This window comes from Lates calcarifer, linkage group LG9 (assembly GCF_001640805.2).
Source record: "Lates calcarifer isolate ASB-BC8 linkage group LG9, TLL_Latcal_v3, whole genome shotgun sequence".
NCBI classification, from domain to species: Eukaryota; Metazoa; Chordata; class Actinopteri; family Centropomidae; genus Lates; species Lates calcarifer.
This window is the reverse complement of record NC_066841.1, coordinates 15,969,825-15,982,665: the sequence shown is the minus strand read 5'-3', so window position 1 is coordinate 15,982,665 and position 12,841 is coordinate 15,969,825. Positions and strand designations below refer to the sequence as shown.

Below are 12,841 nucleotides of genomic sequence, written 5' to 3'. Positions count from 1 at the left end.
CCCATAGTCAAGAACCCAAAGAGAATTTTCACACAATTCAGCAGTTTTCTTCAGCTCTACTGCATCTTTCAGCTCATTGTCTGAGTTTTAGGGCCTACAACTTTATTCTTGTTGTTCATGTCAGACGCCATGCAGCCGTTCTCAGTGAAAAGGCTGTGATAAACCTACTCTAACAGGTTACTTGGAAAACAACAAACAAATAACTAATTACATATCACCCATAAAAAAGTAAGTCCATTTCTTTACTTTACACAACAGCAAAAATCATTTGTTACATTATTTTTTAGATTAAATGTGCCAAATTTCTTACCAGATGTACAAATAAAAAAATGAGACATTGTGTTTAATAAGCTACCAGCCTAGCACTTCATGAAGTAATTCTGTTATTAAAAGTCTGTTACTGGGATTAGCTGTTGTAGTATGATTTCAAATCTTTATCTGATATGATAGTTGTTACTCAAAATAACTTATCACATTATTGTAACACACTGTAAGGCATAACGGTGCTGCCCAGCACCTAACAACAGACAGAAAACATTAGTCTGAATGGATTGCATTTATATAGCTGCATCTACATAGCACACTCAACGTGCTGTACACTCCACATGTCACATTCACACACACATTCTTACCTAATAGGACAGCCATCATGGGCAATAGGAGTTTATCTTGTCCAAGAACACTTCAACATGTGGACTGGAGTAGCCGGGGGTCAAACCACTGACCTTCTGGTTAGTGAATGACCTGCTCTACCTCCTGCCCCAAACTAGCTGGAGAACATAGTGGAGCATAAAAGCAGAGCTTATAAATGGTAATGCTGCTTTATGTGTCATGGATGTGTAAATACTTACTTGTTTGTTAACATGTTAGAACTTTATGACTTTATGAGGTGATAATATGTTGATGGTGTGTTTTTAGCTTTGTTCTTAGCTGTGTCGAAGTAGCAAAAGGATTAATTACTGAAGGTTTAAGCACTAATGATGATCAAATTGTTACTTTTAAAAATGTTAAGGTTTATTACAAATGGCAGGCTTTTCTAAGACTGTGTGAACCCTTATTGACTGATTAGAATTTATGCAAAAATTAATTAAAGTCAAGTGAAATGTAGAGCACTGTATTATATCTCTTTCAAGTTTTTCACCGCCAATCCAAATTACATACGTTAAATTTCAAAGCAACCAGTGATATTTTTTTATCTTTTAACTAAGATGAACCCTGCTTAGACTCCTTATTAACAGGAAGGAATAATCATATAGTTATTGCCAGCACAACAGACAGCTTGATTCATAATAAAATGGGCAATTTCACCTAAATCCTCCCTCTGGGTAACTGGTAAACTAAGGAGGGATTTGATGTAAGGGGTATGAGAGCTGTGATGGTGTGTTATCAGCTGAGTAATTTGCTCTTGTATAAACATGAATTACTGTTATCTAAGTGCCCCCTGACAGCCGATTGGCTCCTCATTAGGCCTGTGTGAAATGAGATTAGCAACGAGCCTCTAAATTATGATCCAATCCCAGAACACATAATCTCTCACACATATACCCTCCCTCTGTCTCTTCCCTTTGTCTATTTCTGTCCTCTCTCTCTTTGCCTCCTCTGCCTCCTTCTTCCCCTGTGGCTGCTCTTTCCTCGTTCTTTACGTCTCTCCTCACTTGACCTCTTGCTCTTTCTCTTTCATGCTTTTCTCTTTCTCCATCGCTCGCAGAGTGCAACTGCAGTGGGAGATCAGACGAGTGCGTGTTCAACATGGAGCAGTACCGCAGCACCGGCAGTGGGGGGCGCTGTGTGAGCTGCAGAGACAACACTGATGGGCCCCACTGTGAGCGCTGCAGAGAGAACCATTACAGGAAATCTCCAGAAGAGCCCTGCCTCCCCTGCAACTGCAATATCAATGGTAAACCACAGATACAAAGCCCTTAATTGTTTTGATAATAACTTAAGAACCCTAATTATAATCCACGCCAACATCATTACTCACTACTTTTGTTTTCCCTGGTATGAGCAAATTTAATTATGGTTAAATTGGAATGCTGTATTGGCACAATAAGGTACCATATGTAAGATTTAGCTACAGACAGAAGGGACTCAAAGGATTAATTGTTGCAAATTTTATGGCCAAATGTTTTTAAATCATTAATAACACTGCATTAATATTTAGTCTCACTCATCGACTAGTCAACTGCCAAACCTTTCCTATGAGTAGGCTATGAGTAGTGAGTACTTTTCTGATTCATAATTTATACAATCTTGTTCCTCTCATGTCTTGCACATCTCATCAGATTTATCCTCGCCTTAGCTTCCCAAACGACCATTAAAGAAATCCATGACTTTACTCGGCCCTGCTGTTGTAAATCGATCCAGTTGACTCACTGAACGTTATCAGCGAAGAGACTCAGCGCTCATTAAACACGGTCTAATTTTAGGGTGAAGGGACATTAAATGTTTGGGCTCCTAATTACAACATCCTCGGGGTAAAGAGAGCGAACCAGAGGGAGAAATGAACAAATACATCAGCTTTCTTTTCCTCCTGCGTTTCCTAAATAGTGTGAGGTGATTGCATAGAGCTGTTGGAGTCCATTATATTGATCAAAGGTTATAGCAGACTCCATCAGGCCTCCCTTTTCTCTCTCATGTCCACAATGCCCCGGCTGGTCTTTTTTCTCCATTAACTAAAGCTACAGTATGTCAGCTACAGTGTGGTTGCTAGGTTATATCCAGATCTCCCAAGCTCATCTCAGGGGTGTTTCAACAGGAATCCAATATCAGCTATGGCAAATTATTAATGATGTATTGATCCATTTCATGCAATTTACCAATCACCTTTATGGATTCTGAAGTTTTTTATTTTCTTGAAAATAGTGCTCTTCCTTCCCTTTTTTTTCCCCCTCCTCTATGTGTAACCTTTACATTCTCTTTTCTTTTTTCTCTTCTTGTCCAATCCATCTGCTGTCCCTTTCAGGCTCGGTGAGTCTGCAGTGTGATGTTGAAGGAAGGTGTGCATGTCGAGTTGGCGTGACCGGGGAGAAGTGCGACACATGTCTCGCCGGCTTTCACTCGCTTGGCCCCGGTGGCTGCAGGTGAGTAACACACGTAGTCATGAACACAGATGCACTGACATTTGACACACGTGACACACAAAAACAAAGCAGATACTGAAAAGATAATGGATGTAAAAATGAACTACTGAGAGAGAACGGGTTAAGAAGATCAGCTCAGCAGACAGACAATGTTTAATAAATCTTCCCTGTTTTGCAGTAACCATCTAACTTCCCCAAGCCTGAATTTATCAAACTACAAAGCAGCTGTAAACAAGAGGATTCTCATTTCTCTATGTGACACCACTGTGAATTAGTGGCCCTCTTATCAGCGAGTAACAGTATGTGCCAAATACGGTATCAAGCCACTAACAACCGTTCTGACAACCCACATCACTGTAATTTTCCACATGGAAAAATGAGCTGGGTGTACATTTTTATCAATTTAATCAAGATTTCAATAACATTTCAATCTAACTAGAACAGGATATTTTTTTCTTTCCTTATAATTTCTAGAATTCCTATTTGTCAGTCTCCTCTGCCTTACCACTACATTAATGTATTTGTGTGGATTACATAAAGCAAACTATAAAATTATTATATTTTAAGTCTACAAGTATATGTTTTAAATGTTCAGGGTAATCCACAAGGTTGATCGTAGTTGTTTTTGTGAAGCACACATTTACTACCCACCATTGACCATGGATCAGTGACTATGTGTTAAGTAATAACCCACAGAGAATTATCAACTGACTCTGCCATTCCCCTCAGCTCCACAGAGCTATTCCATGTCTTTCAGCTCATTGTTTTGGTTTTATGGCTCGCAGCTTTATTGTACTGGTTCAGTCCTGCTGACTCTCATTACATCCAACCAACAGCAGGCAGACTGATAAAGTTAGCCTGTAGCTAGTGAACATTATGGAGCATTAAAGAGCCAGACACTGGCCTCAAAATGGAGCTAAAAGGAGATTGGACTTGCGTTCATAGAGTCACATAAAACTCCAAATGAATGCTAATGTTCAACATTTCCTGGATTCTGTGAATAGGTTTATGATTACTAGCAAGTTTGCTATATCAACTTTATAAGGTGATGTGTGTTTCCACTGCCCCTAAGTGGCCAAAATATGTCAGAACTTACAAGCTTTAAGAAATAATTCTATAATCCAAATATCCAGTTTCATGGTGACCCACCTTTTGTTTGGACAACATGTCAAATCTTGCCTCAAAGCCATATCTTTTGCAATACAAATTGTTTTTTGCATCAAACCAATTTTCTGTTTACTTGTGTTTTGTATTGTAGAGGTTTGGCCTCAATTTACTGCATATTTTCATCACCACATTAGTTTAAATGTAGTAAAACAAAGACTGTTATCAAATAACCTCATCTCCAACTTTTGCCATGGAGTCCCTCCTGCTGCACATGGTCAGTGTTTTGGTCAGTTACCCAGCTGTCCTGACCAACAGGAGAGCAAGATCAGGTGTTTGAAGATCCCTTAGAGCCGAGCCAGAGACCATGCAGTCACTTCCATCTGTTACCATGGTGACCGGATCCAGCCCCGCTGCCTTCAGACACAGCTGTAGCTGCACTCAACCCCAAGGAGAAACTTAGAATCAAAAACTTCTGTTTCCCTCCGCAGATAATTGAACACTTAATGCTTCATGTCTAAAGTTTGAGTAGTTTTGCATAGACAAAAGATTCCAACATTAATCGGGTTTCACTGACCGAAGTCCCTTTTCACTGTCACCATCTATTTATTATCTGTAGATCATTCATAATTCGATTTAGTATACTAATACTTTCTTCACTTCATTGTATTATTTAGCATGTTATCAGAAGATGCTTCCATTTATTTAAAGAGGTATTGTTTTGTGCTTTTTCCAGAGACTGTCAGATTGATAGCTGATTACAATTGTTCTCCATTAATGGAGTTAGCGCCCTGAATAAGAACATAATTAATTTGTATATTCAAATATTGTTTTTCTATATTTGTTCTTAGCTCTTATTTTGATCATTTCATTATGCTACAAGAATAAGCTCAGTGGGTTAAATTGGTTTTAAGATAGGCAGAGTTGCTTTCATTTCCTAAGATGTAAGAGTGATTTACCTTTGAGGCTTTGCACACTCACATACTTAATCTGGGTTTTTTTTCAGCATCTTTTGTTACCACTTGCAGATGCACTGACCTGCTGCATATATTTTGATGATGAAAAGCAAATTCTAACTTTCTCTGACCGGAGAGCTCTCCCATTTAGTATGTGTGCCAACGAGCCTGCATTTAAATGTATATTATATTGCGTATGTGTGCGTGTGAGAAGTATGTTGTAGTATTTATATTCATAAGAAGTCCATCCTAGCTCTCCCTGACCTCCCTCTACCTGCCGAGGGAATGCTAAGTCGTGATAGTGCTGGATCGCATATCAATGACTGGTGTTAGTATTTTTTCTACTGCTGCCTAACTGTGGATACTGTGACAACAGGTAGTGGACTGACTGTTAAACAGACAAATAGAGTTTTTGCTTTGACAAACAATGTAGATGAAAGGTTTTGACATTTATTCCTGTGACTTTAAAGCTGCCCTAATAAATATTTGTGCATGTATAATGGATCTAATGACTAGATGTAATGTGAAAGGTCACTAGAGATGAGCCTACAGACAGTTAGCAGACTCTACAGTCACCCTCAGCTCTGTGGAGGTTTTTAGCATCTCTCTGCTTATTGTTTTAATTTTACAGCCACTAACGTTGCTGTAGGTTCACTCTCATCAATTTTTCCATCACAGCCTTTTTTCAGCTCTACAAAATATTGTACACTTCCTGACTAGCATAAAACAGACGCACAAAGTTAATGACTACCTTGTGAACATAGTGGAACACTTAGAAGCTATAGAAGATACAACCTTAAGCCAGATGTTTTTTTAGTTTTGTTTTTTTCAGGAGCTGGTGGAGATCAAGCTAGACTTACATTAGCCAGGTAGCCAAGAGTACAACTTAAAATTAATGGTAATGTTGCTCCATATCTGATGGATATGTAGGCAACTGTTAGTTATCAGTTTATAGGGTGAGGATATGTCAGTGTTGTGTTTACACCTCATTTCCTGCTGCCCAAAAATGGGCAAAAACATCAAATAAGGAAGTTCAAGAGGAAGGCATCTTTGTAAGATCATTCTTTTAGCTCATGAAACTCATTTCCTTTTTTTGAATATCACAACTTCTGAGAATAACAAATTTAGAAATCAAAATGTAACATTGTGGAATTTTGGATTTGACCTTTAGCTTCCTAAGAATTATTCTTACAACAAAACACATGTATGCATGCATACATGCATGCACACGCATGCACACACACACCCCTCTCTCATTCATGCAGCAAAATCAGGCTGTTGAGCTGAGGTGTGAATTACTCAGACCACTGGAGCAGAAACGAGCAGAGACGGCTCGCCTTGGGATAATTGAATTATTTGTAATAGCACCTCATTAAAAGAATAGCTTCTGTGTTAGAGTTTCAAACAAAAGTAATCAATCAATGGAGGTGATCAAACACATTTTGACATAATCCAAGACACTGCTGATCCATACACCTACTCACTGGCTTTTATCAAGGTTGTTTGCACAGCCTTTAAATTTTGTATGATGGATTGTGTGCTATCAAGCAGCTCAGTGTTGATCATTTGTAGCAAGAGCACTTGTGTTCTTTACCATCACTTGCCATGATGGTAAAAACACACTGACAGGGTTGGGTGGTTATTAGAGCGACACAGATTCAAGCCTCAAGATAAGTATCCACGTTGTTGAAGTGTCCTTGAGCAAGACACCCCACTGGTTGCAGAGTTGATGTTGTGTAGCTGACCATCTGTGATCTGGAGGTGGAGGCAAGCCCAGAGAGAATATATCCTTACGGAGATGAGCAAAGTTTTCACATTAAATTGCCCTTGTCTTTAACATCCTTGGATTTTCTCTGTCAACAACACATTTTCTCCCTCATGCATGTGTGCTAAGTGGATTTAAGTCTTTCATCTTCACATCACATCTGATTTGTAGGCTGTGTGAGTGTGACCCCAGCGGGAGTGTGGACTACTGCTCTCCTCTGGATGGACATTGTTACTGCAAGCCAAACGTGGAGGGACAGAGCTGTGACAGGTGTGTTATAAGCTTGTTTCATGCGTCACATGTGCGCACATAACCCGTGGTTACCTAGGCAACTGTTTGAGTCCTGTACAATAGAACAACTGATGTCGCTACCTACCACTGACTTTTCCATTTATGTCTAGAATATAGTGTTTTCATCATCTGTGATGTTTAAAATCTTTATTTTAAGAATGATACAATTACATTAACACACCTAGATTCAATAGCAATGTAAAATATATTTGTTGTGAATTATAGATTAAGTATTTTCTCACCCAACAGTGAGGTCAGCACATCCCACAGATACAGCACCCTTATAAAAAGAAAAGGGTTGGAAATAATTTGTTTAAAAATTGTTCTTATTTTTGGGGCTATTCATTTTGACTCCTTGGACAGTGAATATTACTGTTACAATATGTCAATAATCAAGTCTCTGCTTCTCCCTGTCTGTTTCTATCTTGTTCCTCTGGGATGCAGGATCAAACAGATAAACTCACTGTGACATTAGCAATACACACAGCCCCAGGTCTCCAACTATTGAATAATTCTGTGCTCCCTGTTTGTTGACTTTTTTGCTGATTTCACGGCTCGTTGAGCAGGCCCCTCTCCTGTGTAATGTGACTAGTGTAGTGGCTGATTTTTAGCAGTGTTCCTTTCCCACCCATATGCCAGCTAGTGTCTGTAGGTCACAGCTCAGGGTCTTTGCAGCTGAGCTCCATTTGGTCCCTCCTTCCTGAACACTGCAGTCTTGCAGCGGCCGGGCATCCCCGACTGTTGCAGTGAGAGCAACTTAAAGAGATTAGTAAGAATAACATAACAACTAGGATGTGGTAAATATCTGCAATGAAGTGTGCATGGAGCATCTGCATGTTAATAACTTTTCATGCATGAGGGGTGTGTGTGTGTGCCTACAGATGCAAGCCAGGCTTTTTCAACCTACAACATGTAAACCCAGCAGGCTGCCAAGCTTGTTTCTGCTTTGGCCACTCCCTGGCCTGTTCCTCGTCCAGTCACTATGCTGCTGTCAACATCACCTCTGACTTTATTGAAGGTATTGTCTCAGGCTCATCAGCCATTAATTTGTCCTGTTGTTAACAAGATACCAGGTTGAAATTAAAAGACCAGTAATCCTTAACTAACATTTATTTTGTTGTGCTTTTATTAAATAACCAAATAAAAAAATAAATCACAGACAATAAAACCAATTAAGAATAATTCGACATATCCCCAAGGAGAACACAAACTATCTTTAAACTCTCTTTCAACACTAGCATTTACCACATGATCATCTGTGATGCAGAGGAGAATTGCTGTGACGTATGTTTTGAAATGTCTTCTTTTACCTCCAGATCAGGATGACTGGTTGGGAGAGTTCTCTGGGGGGCAGGAGTACCCCCTGCTGTGGAAGGAAGGTGAAGTTTACCTGCTGCCTCTCACTGAGGAAGACATTGGCTTCTACAAAGCTCCTGGTGAGTCAGACAAGAAAATAACAGAGATTTGAATTCATCCGTGAGGACAGATCGTTACCTCAGGTAGGGTCAAATGGGTGGGTTACAGTCCCCAAGAGGATGTTTTAGTATTGTTGACAGTTGTGTTATTAGATAATAAATCCCCCAGTTGTTGCTCCTCTAGCAAGTATGTAAATGATATTAGTCTTAGTAGAGCTACTATAATACCCATAGCTTGTTCCTGTTGTTCCGTAGTGAGATTAATCAGGGTCTTTGGCAGTGGGTCATACGGCGGTTATTCTGACACCATTTCTTCCAATCCCTTATCAGCACCATTAGAAGATAAGGGAATAAGCTGGCCCAGCTACAGGACTTAGGGCCCATTTCTATCAGCCGCCCCAGCAGCAAAGGCCTGATGGAATTGGATGTCTTGGCCATGCTGGAGAAGCAACAAAGTGAAAATTGGCTTGGTTTTCTCCTTGTCTCCACTAAGTCGGTTCTAGGCATCAACTCACAGCCTCTCCAGCCACCATGCAGTCCGCAGCCAGTGGCAAAACAGGAGCAATCCCATTAACTCCGCATCCTGGAGGTTTAATGCCCAAAATGCTGCGATCACAGAGAACAACTCCATTTGGAGGCATCTTTTTTTAGAAAGATGAAATGCTCACAGCTGAAAGAGGATGTGACAAAGCCTGGTGGTCAGGCATAATTTGTAGAATGTCATTATTTATACACTGATACATCATGGATGTGCAACTTTGGCTGTTTTTGTGTGTGTTCGGGGTACACAAGATATGAGCATAAGTCCGTAATTAATGCTTGCACACTCTGCCAAATATATATGTGTAATTATAAATGTACATAGTTAACAGTGTTTTTTAAAGTTACTTTCTTCTTCACACACACTATAGTGACGTCTCTGTAGGCCACAACACACAGATTAGTGGCCCAACTGGCCGAGAGCAGCTTTGTGGCAGCCTGCTTATCTACTTCGCCCAGTGCTTGTTTATGTTGTTTCTCTGCATAATAAATGCACAAATCTATTGCCTTGCCATCCCTATTAATGATCTCATTTTCCCTTGCCTTTTTTTGTAGTGGTGCATGTGTACAGTTACTTTAAAGATTAGACCAGAGAGGCGGAGGCTTTGGAAGTGGCTCTGGAATTCTCTCCTCGAACCACCACTGTCTCTGCTCTTTTAACTTTTAATTTGTATTTGTGCTGAAATCCCTCCACTGTGTTCTTCAACAGAGTAAGAGATAATTCTGAGTGACAACTCCATGTCAAACATCATACAAACTGCAATTTCTGTGATTCCCATGAATGCATTCTCAGGCTTTAGCTGTCACATAGAGGACAGGATTCAGTCATCATTTCTGGGTTTTTTTTATTTTTATTGAAGTGGTAAAGCAAGAGAGAAGCATGGTTAGGGTCTGTGCAGCTCACCTGACTCCAGAAATATTAGCTGATATTTGGACGAGGACAAGACGTCACAGATTCTCTCTCAATAGTGTTTGACAAGGAGATGTTGGAGCAGACAGGGAGAGTGCCAGATAGCGTGAAAGAAAATGGGAGAGACAAAGAATTTCACTTGACTTCCCTGAATTCCCCTTGACAACCAGGCCAACATTGCGCTCACACCAGTCAGGACGTCAGAATTGCTCCTTCTTTTTCATCACATGAAAACATTTCATCTTTGTAAACATCTTAAATTGTCCTCCCCCCTATTTTCCCTTCACTACCAGTGTGTCAAGTAATAAATATATGTAGGTAGGAATGTGTGTGTGTGTGTGTGTGTATGTGTGTGTGTGTGTGTGTGTGTGTGTGTATGTGTGTATACACTTGGGAACACTCTTTCTCTTAAGCATGTGCATTGCCACTTATCCTCTTCCTGATCCTGGACATCTGCTTGACAGTTGACACAGGCGGAGTTCAAGTCCCTGTGGTGACTCAACAGACTGAACACTTGAGCGCAGCTGCCAGGAACTATCATAGACAAACATGAAGTACCTCCCTAAACAGTTGCTTTGACCTGCCTCCAACAACCGTGGTCACCACTTGAATCTGCTGGACAGTAACTGTGGCTCTCTTGGCTGGAGCGGCGTTTCATGCTGAAGGGGACATCATCTAACATAAGTCCTTACAGCCATCTGTTGAAAAGCTTGCTATGTTGATCCTTTTTCATATCTGCAGCACAGGCCAACCTGCTAAGCCTGAGGCAGCGGGGAGACTGAGAGAAAAGAGGAAAAAAGAAAAAAGGAGGGAAAGATAGACAGAATTTTAATGAAATAACCCTCTAGTAGAAGGCAAGAGAGCAGCATATGGCTGCTCTTGTGTTCAGCTGAGGAGTGGAAGAGAGAAAGAAGAGCAAAGATCCATGAGAGCAGCTCCAGGCTACCTGTCACTCTGATTCAAGCGGCAATTGCAGCTTCACACAACCTGAGCGCTACCTGTACCCAGGTCTGCATGTAATCCAGTCTGGAGACCTTGTCATCTGGAAGAATAAGCAAAACAGAAAGGAGATGCAGTAAAAGGAAATGAGAAAATTGAGTGGAGAGGTAGAAATAGGGTGAGAAGTGAGAGAATAAAAACAATGAATATGGAGTGCAAAGAAAGAGAAGCAGAAGCGAAGTCAACTAACTTGGAAAGCTGAAGAGTGCTTGAGCGGGAAAGAAAAGAGTTCAGTGTGCTTGAAGCAAGCTCAGGTGTACACTGTGTCGTCTGACTGCATTTTGAGATAAAAATGTTGATACCCATTCCAAATGGCCACACTCAGTGGCCTGTTGAAAAGCCTGCCATCACAGCCTCCTCTTGGCTGCATCTCACTGCCTCTCCAGTCTCTCTCCAAGAGCTCTCTGTCGTTGGCATGTTCTGTTGCCTTGACTCTTGACACAATGAATCATTTGGGGCAGTCTCTTAATTCTCATTCATTGTGTTGCACTTGGTTGCACAAAAGAGTTCGAGAAAGAAATTGAAACCACGACTACTTTCTCACCTCGACACACCTGAACCAGTCACTGTGTAGATCTGATTGTTAGTCTGTTTCAGAAAAGTCAACAACAGTTGTCCTGGCAATTCCAAAGGCGGAAAAGTGCAGGATGAGGGGATTTCAGATGCTGTCAGACAATCTGGCAAGCACTTTAATTAAAGCTGCTGGGGCCCTACGGCTGTTCAGACCAACATATAGCATTCTCATTCATTTCAGACCGAAGCATTGGCACAATGGAAGTGCCAAAGCTGAACACTCATGCAAAAATGCATGGCTCAACTTGTGACAATTCAATGCAACATTGCTCCACAGTTAACTATGATGGCCAATCAAGTACAATTGTTCATTCCTGCTAGATTACTTTATAACAGTGTTTTAAATGTCAAGACAGGCTTAAACAGTTGCAGCCATAATAACTTTCCAGAGTTATGTATCACTGAATTTGTACTCTCTGGATTTTTAACATGCACCTGTAGCAACACGTCCACACCAACAAAGCAACTTATATTTTAATGCAGTGCTATTTTTAGCCTAAACACCCACCAGTGAAAGAACAGTATGACTCCTTCATTTACATTGGTACTTCTTTGGTGTGGGTTGGATAAGAGCCCTCAGAGCAGAGTCCTCTGAGTTGATCTCTGCTCACACTTGACCCCGTGTTCACTCTGCTCCACACTCTGATTTGTCCCTCTGTTACTTCTCTAAAGAACAGCGATAAATCATCAATGTCGGTTGCATAGGTATATTGAATGTGCATGTGTGTCCGTCTCCATATGCATATGTGATGTTTATTTCTTTTGCAGTGACCTTGAATATAAATGAAACTTTCCTCCTTTCATGTAATCAGGTTTCGGGTCACGTACGTCAAGACTGCAGGCAGTGCAGTTTAGTGTTGGACTCAGTGCCCTGACGGTATTGGGCCAGTTTAAAAGTTTAAAGTTTGTCCATTCAGCCTTTGCCCTCAGACTGTCTGCATGGTGGTCGATGTTAGAGCCTCAGTGGGACTTGTGTTTGTGCGAGGCGGCAGTGATTTAATTGAAATGGAGTTGATTTAATTTGGTTGGAGCAAAGTCTAAACCCCCTGATTGATCGTGAGCTCCTCCGCCATTCCCCAAAAGTTATACGGGCATCTATCACTTGTTGTGATGGCGGCTTTATGTGTTCCTGGCAGAGTGTCAACAGCAGCACAGTCAGTGGACTTCACATCATTCTGACAGACTCATAGAAACAAAATGGAAATGGA

The 12,841-nt window shown here is 40.8% G+C and overlaps 1 protein-coding gene across 1 annotated transcript in view; it reads left to right on the top strand.

The window, feature by feature from the left end:
• lamc3 (laminin, gamma 3) overlaps window positions 1-12,841 on the top strand; it is a 97,354-nt gene that overhangs the window by 36,979 nt on the left and 47,534 nt on the right. The window contains 5 exon segments of the mRNA XM_018662493.2: window positions 1,709-1,897; window positions 2,963-3,080; window positions 7,077-7,175; window positions 8,078-8,214; window positions 8,513-8,632. Of these exon segments, the coding sequence (XP_018518009.2) occupies window positions 1,709-1,897; window positions 2,963-3,080; window positions 7,077-7,175; window positions 8,078-8,214; window positions 8,513-8,632 (663 nt within the window).